Source organism: Antechinus flavipes, chromosome 4 (genome assembly GCF_016432865.1).
Source record: "Antechinus flavipes isolate AdamAnt ecotype Samford, QLD, Australia chromosome 4, AdamAnt_v2, whole genome shotgun sequence".
In the NCBI taxonomy this organism is placed as follows: Eukaryota; Metazoa; Chordata; class Mammalia; order Dasyuromorphia; family Dasyuridae; genus Antechinus; species Antechinus flavipes.
Genome location: NC_067401.1, coordinates 423,879,686 through 423,900,857, shown reverse-complemented (window position 1 = coordinate 423,900,857; position 21,172 = coordinate 423,879,686). Strand labels below are relative to the sequence as shown.

At 36.2% G+C, this 21,172-nt stretch overlaps 1 protein-coding gene across 1 annotated transcript in view; it reads left to right on the top strand.

The window, feature by feature from the left end:
• The first annotated feature begins 1,592 nt into the window (after nucleotides 1-1,592).
• Nucleotides 1,593-21,172, top strand: part of SUCO (SUN domain containing ossification factor) — an 84,342-nt gene continuing 64,762 nt past the window's right edge. The window contains exon 1 of the mRNA XM_051998943.1: nucleotides 1,593-2,550. Coding sequence (XP_051854903.1) covers nucleotides 2,489-2,550 — 62 coding nt within the window. The 5' untranslated portion in view covers nucleotides 1,593-2,488. The remainder of the gene's footprint in view (nucleotides 2,551-21,172) is intronic.

Genomic DNA, 21,172 nt, shown 5'->3' with positions numbered 1-21,172 from the left:
TAGGTACTCTCCAAATTTACCTTTCTTTATACTCATCAGCAGTTACAGGATCTAGATAGAGATAGAAGATCTCCCATTTTTTGGTGGAGAAAATGAGTCCTGAGAATATTTAGTTGAGTAACACAAGTTAACCCAATTGTACTAGCAGAGCTGCAATTTGAGACCAAGTCAATTTTCTTGGTTAGACTACAAGACTGAGAGTCTTACCAGTCTATCACCTTTCTCATACTTGCAATTATAGCTTTGCATTTTCAAACGTGAAACATAAGTTTTTGTTTAATTCAAAACAATCTTTCTTTAGTGTTCCATAAATCTCCATTCATTTTTTATCTTCCCTGTACCCCTTTTCCACTTTTTTTTTTTTTGGTAGAACTACTTTCCACAAAATGTTAAATCATGGAACTTTCCTACGTTAAGTTCTTTGAAGGCAGAGAGTTTGTTTTTTGACTTTTTTCAGTCTTCCTGGTACATTAAATGCTAATCGACTGATTTCAGTTCCCAGGTTAGCTATCAAAGGAAACTATTGGAGGATGCATATATTTCATCGACTCTTAAAGACCCAAAGAGATCTTATAAATGTTCCTATCCTGAAAAGTACAGCACTTGAGTTGTCATTTGCCAAGAACAAATCGTTCTAAAAGTGAAGGTCCAGAAAAGAAAGAAAAAATTAGGGTCTTTTGACCCCTGGGTTTAGTGTTTTTTTTGATAACACCAAATGTTTCCAAACGTGTGAATGTGGATTTCCCCAAGGAAAAGACACTCCCATTTCTGTTAGGTGCCCTTAGGCAGACAAAACAAAAAATTCTGGGGCAGTGAAAATTCTGGCGCGTAAGGTGAGCTTCTTTTTAAATCTGTTAGGAAATTTCATTTTAGGATATATCTAGTCCAATTCACTCGTTTTACAAAGAAGGAAATTTTGTGGAGTTAAGTGACTAGCTCAAGGTTATACAGCCAGTAAGCAACATGGACAGGATTGGAAACCCAGAGTTCTGGAGACATCGATCCAATACTTTTTCACCATACCACAGGTACAGGCTTGGGGGGTGGGGGGAAAGAGGCCCTTCTTTTTTAGCACTCCAACTTGAGGTGAACACTATTCCAGGATCACATGTCCCTGGTTGATAATAACTTTTCTGGAGTCAAAAAGTCCGTCCTGGGAAAGCACGACCAGACCATGACCATAACGCACTAAAGGGCCACTGGCTCCTCCACGACTATCAAGTGAAATGCGTGGGATAAAAAGATAGGATGAGAGGGAGGGGGCAAGCAGCCTCAAGAGCCCCACGAAGTCCGGTCAAACTAAGAATCAGAATTCTCCACAACTAAACCGGGACTGGGGAAATCCCCCTAGGATGCCGGCAAAGCCAGGGGCTTTTCCATCTACCCAATCAAGAGAGGATAATCTCGTGTGACGTCTCCCTCTGCCAGCCAATCAAAACTCAGCCCGACGGACTTGCCCTTCAGGATACTTTAATTTTTAGAAATAAACAGTAATTAGCTATTCGAGTTAAGCTTGCATTCGTGTTGGTTTCCCTGCTTCTTGCAAAATGAATTAGAAAAAAAAATTGATCAGAAATCTACTAATTAGTAAAATGGAAATTGTATTTGGCAAGTTTTTTCATATTCTTTGGGGATACAAAGGGAGACGCCGAAACCGTGCATTCCAGCCGCTAGGAAATGGAGCGAGGGTGTGAAGGAAGAAAACTGCAACTCCCAGCAGGCTTTGCGCGGAAACTAAGGCGGTGTAGAGATGGACCGGACGTTATCAGAAAACGAGTGTCAAGTCCGAGGGTTCCAGGACTTCCTGAATTTGAACCAATAACTGAAGACGACGGAAGGGATGGGCGGAGCGATGGATAACGTTTCCCGACTCGGCTCTTTGTTCCCTCCCCCGCCCCGCCCTCTCTCTGGGAGGAGTGGAGACGTATGAGGGGGCGTGGTCTCTGCTGAGGTTGGTGGAGGTGGGAGTGGAGGTGAGTGACGTGTCTCCTTCCAGCTCAGCGGCGCGTGAGGTGTCACGGCCGCGCTGGCGATTGGCTGGTGCGAGTGGCTTACAGAGCAGCCGTTGGTCGCGAGCAGCACGGAGCGAGGCTCTGGGCGGGCGGGGGGGATATGGGGCAGCGGCGGCGGTGGCGGCGGCTGGAGGAGGCGGGTGCGGGTGAGCCGGCGGCAACAGCGGCCCCAGCAGCAACAGCAGACTCAGCCCCAGCAGCAGCCGTCCCCCGACGCCCCCTACCCTGAGCGGCCCCTCAGTCCGTGCCTGTCAGTCCACGGGAGAGGGCGGCGCGGGCGCAGTCCCCTCCCGCCTCTCCCGGCCGCTAGCGGCGTCGCCGCCCTCGGCTCTCTCGGTCCCTTCCTCCGGCTCCTGCCCCAGCTCCTGTTTAGGCTCCGACTCCGACTCCAGCTCGGACTCCTCCATCTTGGCCCCGGCAGCCGAGGCTGCGGAGACGATGTGCCGCCTTCCGGCCGGGGGAAGAAGGAGGAGAAGATGAAGAAGTACCGGCGGGCCTTGGCCCTGGTTTCCTGCCTCTTCCTCTGCTCCCTGGTCTGGTGAGTGGCCCCAGCCCCACACCTCGGACTGCCCCCGAGAGCCTCCCCGCTCCCTCGAACTCGTCTGGTCACGGAGCGCTCCGCCCCGGCTGCTGGGTGCGGAGATGCCGTGTTTGCATCTCCCGGGCAGGAGAGTTGGGGCGGGGGGGGAGAAGGTCCTTGGGGAGCTGGAATCAGAAAGTGCTTGAGCGTGGCCACGGGCTCTGAAGCGTGGTGCCGAAAGAAGGGCTCGCGCACCTTGCCGGACGTCCACAGTCCCAGGGGGCTTTTAGTGGAGTTGAAGGCCACCTCCCAAAGCAGCCCTCCTTGAGCTTGGTTTCAATTTTTCTTTGTGTGCTCTCAGCACAGTGCCTGGCACATAGTAGGCACTTAATAAGTAAGGTTTGTTGACTTGACCACAATCCGGATGGGAGGTTTAAAGATTAGAAGCTGTCACGGGTGTTAAATACGAGGCACCCGGCGTTTTTATAGCGTTTGGCGATTTTTTGGAAAATCTTTGTTTACTTTCTGTCCTGAAAAGCTTTTTTAGTTCAAAAGTGACACTTGGTGTGATGTGAAGGACTGGCCAGGATCGGTGGCCTATTACCTGGAAGCTAAAGGAATATTTTCAGAAGTATTCCTTAATGTTAATTTATGTGGCTTCACATTTTCAGGGATCATATTTTTTGAGGACTCGAAATTCAATCAATAATTTTTCTGGTTCCTATTACTCATACTGCCCTTTTATGATGTATGTATGTATGTATGTATTTTGATCAGATAAGGTTCATAGGAACAAAGTAGGGAAACTTCATATTCTAGTCATCAAATCCAATTCTTTCAGTTTACTGTTGAGGAAATTGAGATTTTAGGATTTTAAGTGACCCAAGGTCATTGTTGTTCATCGATTTCAGTCATCTTCTACTCTTTTTAACCCTGTTGTGGTTTTCTTGGCAAGGGTACTAGAGTGATTTGCCATTTCTTTCTCCAGCTCATTTTTACAGGTGAGGGAACTGAGGAAAATAGGGTTAAGTGACTTGCCCAGCCCCAGAGCTAATAAGTGTCTAAGGCTTGATTTGAACTCAGGAAGATGTCTTCTTAAGGCCAGGACTGGTGCTCCATTCACTGCACCATCTAGCAGCTTCTGTCCAAGATCACTTAGCTCTTAAATGGCTTCATACTCAGAACTCTTTTTCTAATGTACCATTGTGCTTGAATACTTAAGTGGGCCTAGGAGCTCATTAATTTTTGATATTTCCCCAATAGGTCACAACTCAGTCATGCCTTCTTACAATATAGCATCATTGGAAATATTGGTGATAAAAGATGAAATGAGAGGTTGCATGGAGGATTATATTGGTATTATTGAGAAAATTATGTAGTTTCTGTAATAAAGTCCTTCTGTTGTCTTTCTTCAGTTCCTAGCCCAGCAGGGGCTTCATTAAGATTTCATTCAGTGGGTTTTTGATCTCAGGGCATCTCAAAATGTGGGGTATAGCAATTATTCATCATCCATTTAGTTTTTCTTGTGTAGATTGTTAGACTGGTCTCTTTCAAGTAGCTGCAGATCTCATTGAAAAAGTGTTATAGTATATCTATATAAATTATGGCATGTTGCTTTTTTCTTTGTATTGCCCATCACATAACAGTGTGCCCTGATGCATAATAAATATTTGATAATTAATAAATGCCTCTTGATTTCTAGAGTCAACTAAGTACAAGTTTTTTCTGGTGTTCTTGGAAATCTTGTTCTATGTTTTTAACCCTCCCCAAAGAATTCAAAATGAGAGGGAAAGAAGGGTAGGGAGATGGGGGTGGGGAGAGGGAGAGAGACAGAGAGCTATCAGTGAATATGGAAGATATTTCATAATGTAAGTCAGTAACAGTGTTAGGGTAAAAATACCATTACTTGTTATGGAAAAAAAAATACAGTTTCTGAAAGGTCATCATATATTTGTAAAATTTCTAATATTATTGGGAGTCTGAAGATTTTTGAACACTAAAAGGGTATAGAAAATAAAACAAAAATTTCTTCTTGGGGAGTTGAAATAAAGAAGAGACAGTTGTCTTTTACTTTTTACTCCAACCCTTCTTCAGCTATCATTTGTTTATCAAAGTTTTAGTAGTTCTATATCTAGAAATGTGCACTTCCCATTAAAAAAAAAATCATTTATAGCCAACTCAGTCAGTTCATGGGCTGATTACCTAGTTTGTTGGCTGTGTAGCCCTTTATTTTCTGTCAATTTGCTACTCAATTACTGCCTTCTAAAATAGGTGGCTAGAAGAGTTGAAATTTAGTCTTCAGTTTTGATATAACAACTTCAAAAAACAAAAAAACTTGAGTAAGGGAGTTATAACTAGAAGTCAAAATTATTCCAATCCTCTTCAGACTTAAATTAATCATCCTCTCATTTTTATGGATAGTCTAGCATTGAATAAAGTCTTAATTTGCCTTTTCTTTTGCCATTATTAAAACTTATTTCCTAAATGCACAAAAACTATAGTGAGAAGAGAGCTAGCTTGCTAGATTGCAGGAGAAAAGTTGGCCTGGAATTTAAGAACTGAGTCCACTAATGCTATTTTCCATATTTCTGAAGTTTCCATTCAACTATAAAAGATAATAGTTTTGAATTAAAATTTTAAGTAAAAGCCTAAAAATTTATTAGCAAAAGAAAATATTTGGTAGGTTTTGAGATTTTTTTTTTTGGCTTGTTTTTTTGGATTGGCAAAATTGGGAGATACTAAACAATTTGACCATCCTTTTATAGTAACCTAACAAATTACCCTACTTAAGCTTATAGAACCATTGAATAAAGGATTGTTCAGGTTATTATTCGTTTTGTCTTGTTTGTCTCCCAATGTGTTTTGGGGAGAAAAGAGGAAATATGCAGAGTTTTGGTAAGAAAAAAAAAAAAAAGCAAAATGTTCCAAAACTTTTCCTGAGTTCAAAGAGAAACAGAATTGTCATTCCCAATAATATTCATGATTCTAGGATTAGGTTGCCAATGAAATCTGCAAAGAACTAGTCATTAGAGGACTTTGTACTTTCTGATGACAGCTTTGAAGGCATATAACAAATATTTCTCTTAGTAAATCTTATGTTCTTGGTTTATTTTGTTTTTATTTTTTAATTTTCTGCCTATATCACTGATTTGATACATAAATTTGATACAATATTACCCACTGGGAGAAGTCATAGAACTTTCCCCCTAAAACTAATTTCACATAACAGTTTGCAGGAAAAAACAACAACAACAACAACAACAAAACTATGTTCTTTATTTATACGTGTTATAATCTTGTTCATTTTTATTGTTTCCTCTCACAGAGAAATAGGTGCTAGATTAGAGACCATCTCAGCCCTTTTATTTTATGAATGAGGTCCAGAAAGTTTGTGACTTAACCTTGGTCACTCAGAGTTTTTCCTCTAGCCCTAAGAGCCATAATGTTTTAGAAAGAGATGTCTTTGTAGGGTAAGCTTTTCTTTCTTTCTATTCTAATTTCTATTGAATTGCTTTTTTTTTTTTTTTTTTTTTTTGATGTATGGTATTCAGACAATAAAAAGTATCCTTATTTATATACTTATGCTTTGTATGAGCCTAGTTTTCTTGGAAAGGCAAGGAGATAGAGCGGTACTGGATTCAGTGTCTGAAGACTTGAATTATGGATCCAGCTTTGACATTTATTAATTGTGTGATTATAGGAAAATTACTTAATTTACTATCTATCTCACAGTAATTATTAGGAAAGAGTTTTGTAAGCCCCAAAGGTAATATATAAATGTGAGCTATTATGACAGTCTTAACTCTTTCCCCTCCTTCTCTTTTTTCCCCCTTTGTATAGAATTTTCAGTTTTCTATGGTTTCAGAACTTTATTAGAAATTTATTAGTTGTAGGCAGAGAATCCTGTGTATGTGTGTGTGTGTGTATACATTTTTAAAATTGATAAATACCTTCCTGTGTCATAGGATAAATATTTTAGATTGGAAGAATATTAGAGATTGTTAAATCCAGTCCCTTCATCTTATTATTAGGGAAACTGAGGCCCAAGTAGGGGAAAATACTTGAGAATAGTTATTTATACTCATCATACTAACACATCATCTGATTCCAAATCTAGCATTCTTTTCATTAGAAATCAAAAATTTGCTTGCCACTTTTAAGTTGTTTTAAAGTTTCATTTATTTATTTATTTTTAGACCTTTCTGTCTTATGACTTTGATGCTTAACTAGCCAGAATTTTAGTGACTTATTCTTTTCATGTATTTCTGTAAAGATACTAAAGGGAATATGGGCTGGATCTGTGATTTCATTACCAGTGCAAATCCAGTATCTTCTCAGATATTTATAGTCTTAAATTACCTATGATTCGAAGAGGCTAAATGATAAATTTTCATAGGATCACTATGAGCAAAAGTAGACTTGAACCCCACGTCTTCCTGGTTTTGAAGCTGTCTGCTACCGTCCTGCTAAATAAATACCCAAATCCTGAGCCTCCTTGAAAATATTTATTTTTGCCCATTGATTTTTGATTTTAAATCAGTTGGCTGTTGAGTATAATAATATCACCAGCAATCTCATGATACTTGAGTTATTTATTGTCTTTTTTAATGGATTTGATTAGGCTTTTTGAAAAGCTTAAATTGACTATGCAACTATGCTAGTTGAAAATGGCTAGTTGAAAAATATTTCCATTATTTGCTTGCCTTCTGCCTTTGAGAAATCTCATAATGTAGTCAGACATCAAGATGTGAAATCATAGGGGAAAATAACTAGAAAGTTAAAACAAAAAAATTGAATTTTTTGAGCTTTTCTTGGCTTTTTTTTAAATGTGTAATTATATGATTAGGATGCCAAAAATAAGAGAGCTATTGAAACTTTTTTTTAAATACACCAAAGAGGACAAAAGGAAAGTCAGTTGGAAGCAAAAACAAACAGAACAATTTTGTGGATAACATGTAGAATTTGTTACATACTTTAATAAAAACAAGCAGTATGAAATGGAGATTCCTAGTTGTTTTCTGTATAAACTTGTAAAAAATTCTTTTAGACTCTTTCTCTAATCCAGGTAAGCTCAAGCTAGAATAAAAGCACAAGCATGTGAATAAAGAGAAGATGGATGTGAGAGCTGTGGTAGAAGTGGAATGGATTAGACTTGGCAAATGCTTGGATATAATTGAATATTGTTGAAGAAGAATGATGAATGGAGCATGAAATGAAGAGTGTGAACCTGAGTAACTGGAAAGAGATGATGTTCTGCTTAACTACTTTTCAGGCTTTTTGTATTTTATACTCCCTTTTATCTACTCTTAATGATCCAGGGATCTGGAGCATAATAGTACTGACTTTTTTGCTGTTCTTTGTACTCATCAGTCCTTCCTTCCTTCCTTCCTTCCTGCCTGCCTGCCTGCCTGCCTGCCTGCCTTCCTTCCTTCCTTCCTTCCTTCCTCTCAATAGCATTTATTTTTTCAAATACATGCAAAGATATCTTTCAGTCCTTGCAGAACTATGTTCCAAATTTTTCTCCCTCCTCCCCTACCTCTTTTTGCCCTCAGCAAGCAGTCTAATAGAGGTTAAACATGTGCAGTTTTTCTAAATATGTTTTTATATTCATCATGCTATGCAAAAACAAACAAAAAGAACAAAAGGGAAAAAAACCACAAGAAAGAAAAATAAGCAAACAACAAAAACAAAATAATGTGAAAATACTGTGCTTTGATCTACATCAAATCATATTTAGTCTCCATAGTTCTCTCTCTGGATGTGGATGGAACTTTACATCCCAAGTCTATTGGAATGGGCTTGAAAAGATCCAAGTTCTTATGTACAATGTTCTCTTGGTTCTGCTCATTTCACTCGGCATCAAACACATTTTCACTCGCTTTTCTCCATGCCTGGAAAGCTGTCCTTCTTTACCTTCACCTCCTGGCTTTCCTAACTTTCTTCAAATCTCAGCTAAAGTTTCTCCTTCTGCAGGAAGCTTTTCTTGATTCCCTCTTAGGGAAAGTGTATTAGTTTCCTTCTGAAATTATGTCAAGTTAGATAAATAGATACATATGTAGATATATCTGTTGATCTATATCTTATGTGTACGTAGTTGTTTCCCATATTAGATTTTGAGCCCCTTGAAGAAGACAGGAGTTCTTTTACTTCTCTGTATTCCCAGTGCTTGGCACAGTGGCTGGCACATAGAGACTTAATAAATGCTTCTTGACTTGACAATACCAGAGCAGTTTTAAAAAGGAACATTACTTTGAGAGAATGGTAATGAATCCAGTTTTAGTGTTAAATTGAAGATGCTAGTTGAAAATGGCCAATATGCAGTTAGTGATGCAAGAGTTCAAAAGAGAACCTAGGGCTGAATTTGTAGTTCTAATAGTAAATTTTTTTTCCAGGCAATTGCGGTTAGGTGATTTGCCCCCAGGATCATACAGCTAGGAAATGTTAAGTGTCTGAGGTCAAATTTGAACTCAGGTCCTCCTGACTTCAGGGCTAGTGCTCTATCCACTGTGCCACCTAGCTGCCCCTCTTATAATAATAATCTTTATAGAGATTAATAATTGAACCAATAGGAGTTGATGAGTTCACCAAGAGAGAAGGGAAGGCTACCTACTCAGTCAATTAACATTTATTAATTACCTACTTTGTACCAGACACTATAATATATATTGGAGATAAAAAAAAGAGGCAAAAATTGGTTTATGCACTCCAGGAACTCAAGTCTATTGAAGGAGACAATATGTAGATAACTATGTGTAAATATGCTATATACAGGGTGAATTGCAAATAATTAATAGGAAAGTCACTAAGATTAAGAGAGAGAGAGGAAGGAATTGGAGATTTTTCTTTTTTTATTCTTATAGAAAGGAGATTTTAGTTGGGACTAGAAATGAATAAGGGGCAAGTTACTAAGATTCAAAGGGTTTCAGACACCAGACAGAATTTAAATTTGATCTTGGAGGTGATAGAGAGCTAATAGAGTTTATTGATTGGGAGTGACATGGCTAGATCTATAATTTAGGAAGATCTATTTGACAATATTTGACAATGGACTGGAGTGAAGACACTTGTGGCAAGGGGAGTAATCAGCTGGCTATCCCAGTAGACCAGGCATGAAGAAGAGTGGTGGAGAGTGTCAGAGGAGAGAAGTAGTCATATGTGAGAATTAAGGTTTACCACAGTGGGTATAGGGAGTGAGGGAGAGTTGAGGAATTGGACATAACATCCAGGTTGTAAGCTTGTGACAAGGAGAATGGTGGTTCCCTCAGTCATAGTAGGTAAGTTAGGAACAGAAAGAGGGTTTGGTTGGGAGGAAAGATGGTGAGTTCATGTTGAAAATGTTGTGTTTTGAGTTGTCTTATATGCAGTTGGAATTGGGAGATTGCAGAGAGGTTAGCACTGGGTAAGTAGATTTGAGAAACAAAGACATGATAATTATATCCAACATTATTCATCATGAATTGGAATAGTAGAAGAGGGCCCAAATTGGCCATGGTTATTGAACATGACCTCTGGATAAAGATCAATAAAGGAAACCAACAAAGAGCTGTCAGGAGAATCAGGACAAAGAAGAAAATTTAGAGAGAAGAGAGTAGCAAAAAAGAAGTGGTTTTAGTTTAGTGTTGAAGGCTACCAAAAAATGTGAAAATTGAGAAAAGGCCATCAGATGTGGCAATTAGGAGATGTAACTTTGGAGAGAGAAGTTTCAGAATCTTGGAGTCAATTTATTGCTGAACATAGGAAATGAATGAATAGTCTTGAAGGTTGAAAGAAGAGGAGGTGAAAGAGAGATAGTACATCATGATTAAAATTATTCTCTTCTTTCCCCTTTTCAAATACGATACCGAGAACTTAATTGTTATCTCATTTGACCCTTACAACATATCTGTGTTGGTCAGTCATTTTCAGTCATGTCTAACACTTCATCATCTCATATGAAGTTTCTTGGCAAAGATACTGCCATGGTTTGCTTTTTCTTTCTGCCCATTTTACACATGAGGAAGTTGAGGCAGTTAAGAGACTTACCCAGGAACACATAGCTAAAAAGTATCTGAAGCTAGATTTGAACTTGAGTTTTCCTGACTCTGGGCCCAGCATTCTATCCACCAAAATGCAGAGAAGGTTGAAGATTGAAAAGAGGCCATTGGATTTGACAAATAAAAGATCCTTGGTCACTGGTCACTTTGGAGAAAGCAATTTCAATTGAATGAAATTGGAAGACTACAGAAAACTGAGATGTGAAAGATAGCCATTAATTGAAAAATGACTTAACAAATTGTGGTATATAGATGTGATGGAATACTGTTAAACAATTTTTTTTTTAAATGTTAAAAAATTTAGAGAATCCTAGAAGATATGAATGAACCGATACAGAAGGAAATTTAAAAAAAAAAAAAAAAAAAAACTAGAACAATTTACACAGTGATCACAATGTAAAGGAAAACAGTTTTGATAGACTAGAACTCTGATTGGTATAGCTATTGACCATTCATGACCTTATAAGACTAATGATCAAACATGCTATTAATTGATATATTAGGGATATATAGGAGACAGACATTTTCAGATGTGGTCAATATGTTGATTTGTTTTGCTTGATTATATTTGTTACAAGAAAAGGCTTTTAGGGGCAGTTAGATGGCACAGTGGATAGAGCACTGGTCCTGAAATCAGAAGGATCTGAGTTCAAATTAGATCTCAGGTACTTAGCATTTACTTACCTTGTGATCCTAGGCAAGGCCACTTACATAGCTTAGCAAAAAAGAAAGAAAGAAAAAGACTCCTATTTTGGTAATGGAAGGGTTGAATACATAAAACATTTTAAAAGCACATAGAAAGGAAAAAGAAGCCTGTTCAAACTAGGTCACATATCACTACTATGTTAAATGTTTTTTATTTTTTAAATTTTTGATGTAAATATGATTATGTTAAAAAAAAAGGCTCACAGTTTCATATGCTGCCTATGTTCTTTATATATTGAAATGTTCGTGTTTAAGTTCATATGTAAATGTAAATAAAAAATTACGAGAGAGGAAGCAAGGGATTTTTATGCTTATTCTAGATATTGGGCTGTAAAAAAAAAAAGGAATAGATTATATAAGATAATATAAAGTCTAGGTTTTTTTGTTTTATTTGTTTGTTTTAGAATGAAGGAAAACGGAATGTAAGCAGTAGAGAATGGGCCAGTAAATAAGGAAAAACTGAAAGTTAGAGGGAAAGAAAATGATTTTGTGTGTTGGGGGAGAGGGGAGTGTAGGTTATTTAAAGGCTCCAATATATAGGCTGCATGTCAATCATAAATCTGTTTAAAATGTTTTTATGTTCATAACAGCTTACATTTATATAGTCCTTTAAAAAGCATTTAGTTTCCCATTTGATAGCTGACATTTAAGTAGTTCTTTAGTACTTTCCAATTGTTTTACATTTCATAGGTACCTTGAAGGAGTCACTGTTTTATAGTTGAGGAAATTGGTTCTCAGAGGTGAAGTGACTTTCTTGTGGTCCCACAGTTAACAATTGGAGCAGGAATTTGAACTCAGATCTTTTGATTCCAAGTTATTTGCTCTGATAAACCTAGATTGAGATCAGGCCTGAAGTCATCCTTAGCGTTGTTTTTGCTATTAATGTATCTGTTCAGAAGCAAGGGAGGGTTAAGATTAGAGGCTGGTGAGTTAATAATTATGGAACCAGAAGGAATCTTCACAGCACCTGGCCTACCCCCTGTCCTGTTAGAAGAGTGCTCTTACCCAGAATTCACACAGCTAAAAAGCAGAGATTATAATCCCAAGGATCTCCTGACTCCTATTTCTGAAGCATGTTAAGTTTTGGAGATCATCTATCAAATCCTCTCATTTTATAGAAAATAGAAAAAAAGAGAATTTCTCCCCTCCTCCTTCCCTTAGAACCATGCTAATACATAAACTATAATTTTCCTTATGTGAGATGCTTGTTTATAAAAAATCATCATTTAGGAGGAGAGATGATCTCATGTCTCTTGAAATGATGATTGTTGTTGTCTTTTTACGCATGGGAGAAGAAGAACTCCAACAACTTTGCCTTTTTTTGCTTCATGTTCCACACTCAGTGGGGTTGTACTGCTTGAGTGGACTAAGGGCTGACTAGTCCAGATTCTTGTTTTACATGCGAGAGCCAGGAGGGTAGGTAAGTGATTGCTGACCACCAAACCGATGGTAGAAGTGGCAAGATATAAAACCCAAGGCTTCTGATTTCAAAGTGGATGCTTTCTTTGTTGTACCCCTTTGTCTTAACTTCACAATGTCAGCATGTGTGTGATACAGGCATCTAGCCTGTAGTTATTGAACAAAGATAAAAAAACGAACTTCAGCAGATAAATGTTTCCAGATAATCAAAGAACATTATGAGTATTTATACAATCTTTTGCTTTATCTTTCCCTCCTCTGTTGTCATGTGGAAGGAGAAAGGGACTCTGCAAAATTAAGAACCTTTTTTTGTATTTTTCTGTCTCTTTCTTGGGTCACCATAGACAAAATACTTGGCAGCTATGATTTTCTCTTTTGTAATATTGTAAGAATGCTGAATTTGGAGTCACTCAGCAAGCATTTGTGAAAATCCTTACTTTCCTGCCAGAAACTATATTATACTCTGGGGAGATAAAGAAATGCTCCATTAAGAAGTTTCCATTTCTTGTTTATTTTCAAAAATGAATTTTTATATTTTTAAGAAATTACTTAATTACCCCTTATCTATTATTATTTCTTTCCCCCCTCCCAGAGGGGGAACTCTAATTCCCCTTGTAACAAAACTTTTATTAGAAAAGTAAATAAAAGAGAAAAAGAGAAATAAAACCACAGAACTGATCAGTACATCCAAAAAAAAAATCATTGTATCCCCTATCTCTAAGAGGTTAGATAGAAGTGAACTATCTTGGCGCAGATAGGTGGCACAGTAGATAGAGCACCAGCCCTGAAGTCAGGAGAACCTGAGTTCAAATCTCATTTCAGACACTTACTATTTCCTAGCTGTATGACCCTGGGCAAGTCACTTGACCCCAATTGCCACCATCACAACAAAAGAAATGAGATATCTTCCAGTTGTTCTTTAGAGCCACATCTTTTTTTTTTTTTAAAATAGTTTTGCAACAAATATCTTTGTTTTATAGTGATATTTACATTCATACATAATTTTCCTGACTTTGTGTATACCACTTTACATCAATTCTTGGCTTGTATAATACTTTTATATCAATTCTTGTTAAATTGCATTATGTGTCTTCGTATTCATCTTTTCTGACCAGCACAGTGATGTCCTTTTACATTCTCTTACTACAATCTGTGTAGTCATTTTCCATAAGGTGGAGATCTTTCGTTTCCTTTGCTTTGCTTCTACAAAAAAGTACTGTCACAAATATTTTACTGCTGTTGATCACCCTCTCATTCTCTTCCAATGCTTTCTCCTCTTTAGGTTTTGGTGATACTGCTCTCTTATGGTGCCCTTCCTAGGTGACTGTGCTGCTTCAGCTGCTAGTCTGGATCTTCAGTCTTTCATTTCCTGACCTTTTTCTCTTACAACCTGATGCCTTCCCATTTTTCCATTCTTGTTACAATGTAATCCCTCTATGCACAACATTGCACAAACTTTTGTCTGTTTATTCTCCAAGTAAAATTCTGACCACTCTCTGCTGACTCTGGCCACCCTTTTAGCCTGTTCAAGTTTTGTTTGTACATAATTGTTTTTATGTTGTTTCCGCTTGTAGGCTGTAATCTTCCTGAGGGCAAGAACCAGCCTGTAGCTCAGTATTTTGCCCTTCTGTATACATTTAAACTTATGCGTTTATTGTTGGTTGAGAGACTACTGGAGCCTTTTTTTTTTCCCTTTCCTTTCCTTTTTTTTTTGGTCATTGACCTTTAGCTCCATGCTTAGCTCTGGAAAATCTGGGTCAAAATCATATTAGCCACTTTATTTGCATAATTCCTGCATCATTCATTATCTGTCCTACCATATTCTTTAAAACTATGACAATTGTCATCTTTTGTCATCTTTGACAGTTTGTTGTGAGGTGAAACCTTAGGATTGTTCTAATTTGCTTTGATTTTCCCTTATTGTAAGATCTTAAAATGGGAGTCAGGAGACATTGGGTTCTATCAGAATGGAAAGGTTTTAGAATGGTCCAAGTGACAAATCATATTTGTCCAGCCATGATGAGGCCTAAGACTAGGATTTCTGTGGAATAAGTAACTATTCAACTTTATTTAAAATCCTCAGATTTTCTGTTTGTGCCAAATGTACCCATTACTTTTGATTCATTATGCTCTGTGTTATTTACAAACCTTTAAGTTTCCAATATAATAGTTAATGTGTGGTGGGTAGGTGATTGCTTACATAATAGATTCTAGTAAGCTAACGTATGCAGTATTTTTACTCCTAACTTAGAAATGATTCCATTACTCCCCATCCTCAGCTTGTTTCTCTGCATATCACTTAAAAGTTTATTTTCTACAAAGAAGAATTCTTTGCTTATTGTTACAATAGTAAAAAACAATAGCTTGCATTGATTTAGCACTTTACAATTTGCAAAAGTTCTTCAGTTTCCTGTTATATAAAGTAGGAAGAATAGTGCTTACAAAACACCTTGCAAAACTTGGAGAGAATTTGTCTGGAACAGAGATATCCTGCAGTAAAGCCTAAACTGTTTAAAAAAAAAAAAAGAAAAGAAAACTTTCTGGAATATCACAGGATTGTATAGAAATAAAAGTAGATGCAGTTAGTGATTGTTTTTTTGAAAGTTGCTCCGTGAATTCTGTAAAATATTTTTTGTAGAACCTACTTCTCCCATTGAAGACTAGTGAATTCTTATGAGTAATCTGACATCCGTACTGATTTGCCTGATAAAGATTTTGTTTCTCCATCATTAAACAGACAGGTTGATATTTATCAAACTTAAATCTTGTTCAACAGTTTTTAGTAGTGAATGGAGACAAATTAGTTATTACTTGAAAAAATGATTTTAAAATGTATTTTTTGCAACCTAAACTCAGTTGTTGAGTTTCTTAACTCATAATTTAATTTTTAAAGAAATTTTGGGCACACATAATAAGACTACCTCAAATTATAGGACACAAAAGGGAATGGAAAATATTCTTTTGAGAATTTGCAGTAGAAAAATGTTAATCCTTACAATTAACTTTTTTGGACTTGTTTTATGAGTGAATATCAATTATACAACAGTGTCTCATTTCTGCTTTAGGTTTTTCTGTTTTCATAATTAAGTGAATTTTTAAAAAGCCTTGATTTACACCCCTCCCTTCTGTGTATATATATATATATATATGTATATATGTGTATATATATGTATATATATATACATATATATATATATATAGTACTTTTTAACTACTCAATACTCACTTTGTCACTTTAAGATATTTTGTAATATCCATGTATTATGTAATATGTAATATCCATAAACAAATACTACTTATATTTCCTCCTTGTAATTATTTTGATGTTAATAAGAATGCATTTTTTTTATTCCTCAGCTATCTCTGGTGCAAATTTATAATTTTGAAAGTAGCATATAGTAGCTTAGTTGTCTGAATCTAGAGTTAGAATTCAAAAAGTGAAAGATTACTTGATCACCATGAATTTATTATTGAAGCATTACTAGGCTTTGTGAGGAAAAAAGAAGGTATAAAACTTTTTATCTGTCTCCTTCAAGAAGCTGATAATCTTATGGAGGAGATAAAAATGATTCTCATGAAGAGGTGAATTATTTGAAACACATGTAGTATTGTGAAGTATTTTGTTATGATAACTAGAATTGTCACAGAAGACTTGATGATGGAAATTGTAGACCTTCAGTTGGACTTTGAAAGTTAGGTAAGAAATGGATAACTTTACAGGATGAAGGTGTGCTATTGTCATGAGCTGATTTTTGAAGGTGAGAACTGAGTTTAGTGAAGTAGACATATATCATAACTAGAGTGGGGTATATGCCATATACTGAACATATACTGAAGCATGAGAATTGATAGACAGAGTTGGATTAGTTTATGAAATGTCTTGAAAGTCCAAGTAAATGGGTAGCTATTGTATTGGGTACATTGTGCAGCCTAGAGCCTGATTTGAAAGTCCAAGTAAATGAATAGCTATTGTATTGGGTACATTGTGCAACCTAGAGCCTGAATTCAGTCAGGCCTTAGACATTACATAGCTCTGTGACTGAAAAAGTAACTTAATCTGTTTGCCTCAGTTTCTTCATCTAAATTGGGAATAATAATATCAGCTTTATCCCAAAGCTTTTGTTATTATCAATGAGATAATAATTATGAAGTGTTTTACATGGTGCCTATGGTAAGTAATATATAAATATTAGTTTCTATTGTCATTATCATTATTATTATAGTTTAAAATTGAACTTATTCTTCAAAGTATACTCTTAAGCATGATCAAGAAAATGACACTAATGAAAGCAGTTTTGGGAAGATTACTATCAGTAGCAAGATCAAATTTGGATGAGACTGAAAGTTCAAAGATCTTTTAGGCTATTGAAATAGGCAAAGAGGAAGAGATTTAACTAGGGTAGTGGAAGTTATACTGGTGAGGAAAGGGCAAATTGGAGACAAGGGGAAAAAATACTGGAGTTGGCAATAAAGATGAGCAGATAAAGTGCAATCAGCATAATGGTTTGGGAATTTGGAAACAGGTTCTGCTTGTTGAGGTCTGTCTCCTTTTACCTTTTCTCCTCCCTCTTCCCCCTTCTCTTCTCCTTCTCCTATAATCTCAGATTTTCTTGATACCTTTTAATTTTTATATCACAGTCATATTTTTAAATTATTTTTTTTTTCCTGTTCCCTGAATTAAACTCTGACAATGTATGGAACATTGTGACTCTGATACTGATTAGCTCTAAAACTGGGAAAGCATTCCAATCTCTTTTCCTTGGTTTCTTTATTTGTAAAGTAAGATTGGATTAGATGATCTTTAATGTCTATTTCAATTTGATATTCCTGTGATTTTATACTTTAAGAGATGAAAAAGGGATTAGCAAATAATGCCAAAATTTCTAACCTGGAAGACACTCCAGAAAAAAATGAGATATGTAGAAAGGGAAACCAATGGAAATATTCCTTAGGAAATTTCTGTAGGAAATTTTGAACTCTGCAGAATAGGTGAGAGTTAAGAACTAGTGATGAGAATTTGCAAGTCTTCTCCAGTTGCATGATAATTAAAGCCATGATAATTACTGATTGAGGGAGTATAAAAAGGTTAAAACAGAACACCTATACAAGTATTGGGGAGGAGAAATTAGAGAAGAGTATATGTGTAAAGGGATGGTGTGTGTGTGTGTGTGCGCGCGCGCGTGTGTGTGTGTGTGTGTGTGTGTGTGTGTGTGTGTGTCTGTGTCTGTGTGTGAAAGTACAATGATTTAAGTCAATATAGGAGTTTCAGGAAGGCATTAATAGTCATTACAAGTATTGAATATCTTCTCTATGTGAATTGTGTGCTAAGGATATAGATACAAAGAATAAAACTTAAGTTTATATTCTGAGTTGAAAGTACCTGTACAAATGTGCAGTGTATATATAAAATGAAACATACACATAAATACTATGTAGTTAATTACAAAGTAGTTTGGAAAGCAGGTGGGAGGATCAGACAAGTTTACATACAGAATATGGTGCTTGAATTTTATCTTAAAGAGAAAGACACTCCAAGGTGGAAATAAATGACTAAGTGAATATGTGGGTTGGCCAGAGCAAAGTCTCAGAGAGGGGAAAGAGGCAGGGGAGATAAGGAGTCATGTGTAAGACCAGAGAAGGCCAATTTGTTATTCAGAGGAGGGGGAGGAATGGCCAGCAAAGCAAGAAAGAGAAATAGGGTTGTCTGGTTCTGTAGAAATTGGATAAGCAAGAGTCAAAAAGAAGCCATTGTAGTTGAGAAAGGAGAGAATAAGTGTTTATTAAACACCTGCTTTTATATATATATATATGTATATGTCTGTGTGTGTTATATATTAGCAAGACTGATAAACATTTTACAAACATTCTCTCATTTGGTTCTCGCAACAATCCTAGGAAAGTGGTATTATTATTTTTCTCCATTTTACAATTGAGCAAACTGAAACAAACAGATTAGGCGACTTGCTCCAGGGTCACATAGCAAGTAAGTATCTTGAAGCTGGATTTGGACTCAGATCTTCCTGACTCCAGGCTTAATACGCTAGTTCCTGTGCCATATGTGTGCTCCCCAAAAATCATGGTAGCCTTGTGGAGGATGAATTGAAATGAAGACAGACTTGAGTCAAGGAGACTGGCTGCAAAATACTGATTTTATTGCAGTACAGTACAGTATTTAGTACAGAACCATGGCAGCTGCTGTGCAACTGGAGAGAAGGGGTCAGATGGAAGAGAAAACAGTTTTATTCAGAATATGTCTTTATATAGATAAACTGAAATTTTTTTTTAACAATTTATTTTCACTAATTTTATCTTAAATATTTTACTACTTATAGCTAGAAAAACAATGCAAGCTTATTTTAACTACTTAATTTTATATATTTCTACATTTTAATTTTTCCCCTTTTTTTAACATGATTCATTCAAAAAGTAAACATATATGATGCAAGCAGCCAGTGAAGTTGTGATTTCAGGTTTTCTTTTTCTTTGCTGAGGATTTTCAGTGGTTTTTAAAAAAAAATAATTAATGCAACGCAAAAATGATTATAATATTAATACAAACACAAAATAATTAAAAATTAAGAAATAAGAATATCTATTGTAGTGCTATTTAGGTATATCTTTAGCATTGATGCATTCTGAGAAAATACCACTGAAACCAAAAGTGAAAGAGGAGAGAATTAGTTTAGTAACACAATTTATTAAATAACTTTTTATATGCAAGACACTGTGAATAGGGCTACAAAGAAAAATAATTTGTGTGTAAAGGAATTTATATTCTAGAGGAATTCAAAATGTTGTAATTAGACTTAAAAAAAAAAGAATTTTGTGGAAGAAATAGGAATAGGACCACTGGAAATTCTCTATGGATGATGAGTGACTTTTTTGATCAAGGAATGACATGGTCAGATCTTTGTTTGAGAAGATTGTTTTGGTCACTGAGAGGAGGAATCAGATATAATCTCTCTGGCAGTATCCCAGGTGATAGATGAATGAAAAATGGTGTATTTGTGGTGGCTATGTGAATAGAGAGAAGAGGATAATAATGTATAACTGGATTTTATCTCCTCCCTCCCCCACTTTTTTTTTTTCAGCCATGTCTAACTCTTTTGTGATCTCATTTGGGGTTTTCTTGGCAAAGATGGAGGAGTATATCATTTTTTTCTCCAAGAACTGGACTTAGCAAATTTAGTTACATATGCAAAGTGAACAGAAGGGAACAAGTCAGGAATGAAACTGAGATTGTGAACCTGGATGACTGAAATGAAAGTATAAAAAGATAAAATTTGGAAGGTATCAGTCCTATGTGAAAATGTTGAGCTTATGAGGCATCTAGCTAGAGATGTTTGGTAGAAAGGGAATGATCAGGAACTAGATTTTTGCTTTAACACTAGGGATGAAAGGATATTCTAGATATAGGAGTCATCTGTAAAAACTAATTGAATCTGTAATAGTCATCAAAGAGAAGGAATTTTAGAAAAGAACAAGGATAGGACAGAGTCTTAGGGGGGTACCCTTTGGTTAGGGAAAAAGATGCAGATGGTGAGGAGTGGTTAGAGTGGTCACATTGAGAGAACACAATATGAAAACTGAAGGATTTTAGAACTCACAAAAGTCATTAAACATTTTATCAAGTGCCTTTGTGCCATGAATGGGATTAAGGGTTAGGGGATACAAATACAAAAAAGAAAATGTAGACTTTTTACATGACCCTAGGTATGTATGTGTGTGTGTGTGTGTGTATATATATATATAAAAGAGGTATAGAATCAAACATTACATTTATGACCCCTCCCCTCCACATTCAGTTACTAGACTCCATATAGACTTAAGAACTACAGTTTATTCTTAAATAAATTATGTTTTAGAGTATTGGTTAGTTACTGTGTGGGTTGAAGTACTGAAATTTTTTGAAGTTGCTTTCCTTTCTTAACATTGTGATTATCATGTAAACTTTCATTTGGTTCTGCCCCTTTAGTCATATTCAGTTTATACAAGTCTTTAAAACTTTCTCTGAAATCATTAGTTATTTCTTACAGCTCTATAATATTTTATCACATTCACATATACTATATTTTAGCCATTCTCTCATTGATTTGGCACTTTGATTCTAGTTCTTTTCTACAACAGAAAGTGCTGCTACAGACAATACAAATGGTTGTTATGGGTACAAGTTCTAACACCATCATCATCATATGCAAAAAGCAAATAACTTTGCCCCCAGAAGCTTCTGCTGAAAAGCTACTCCTAAATGAGGACTCTCACTTAGCTTCATTCTATGATTCTGAATTATTATAAAGCATCATCCAAGGGATCCTCTTTCTTCTAGGTAAATATACACACACCGTATAGATATGTAGCAGTAGTTTCATCTTCTCCATGCTATTCAAAAACAAAACAAAACAATGCCACATGTTGGTTTCCCAATTTGTTCACTGAACCATCTCAAAGTTGCCAATTGAGGGAGACCCTGTATGGATCCCGTT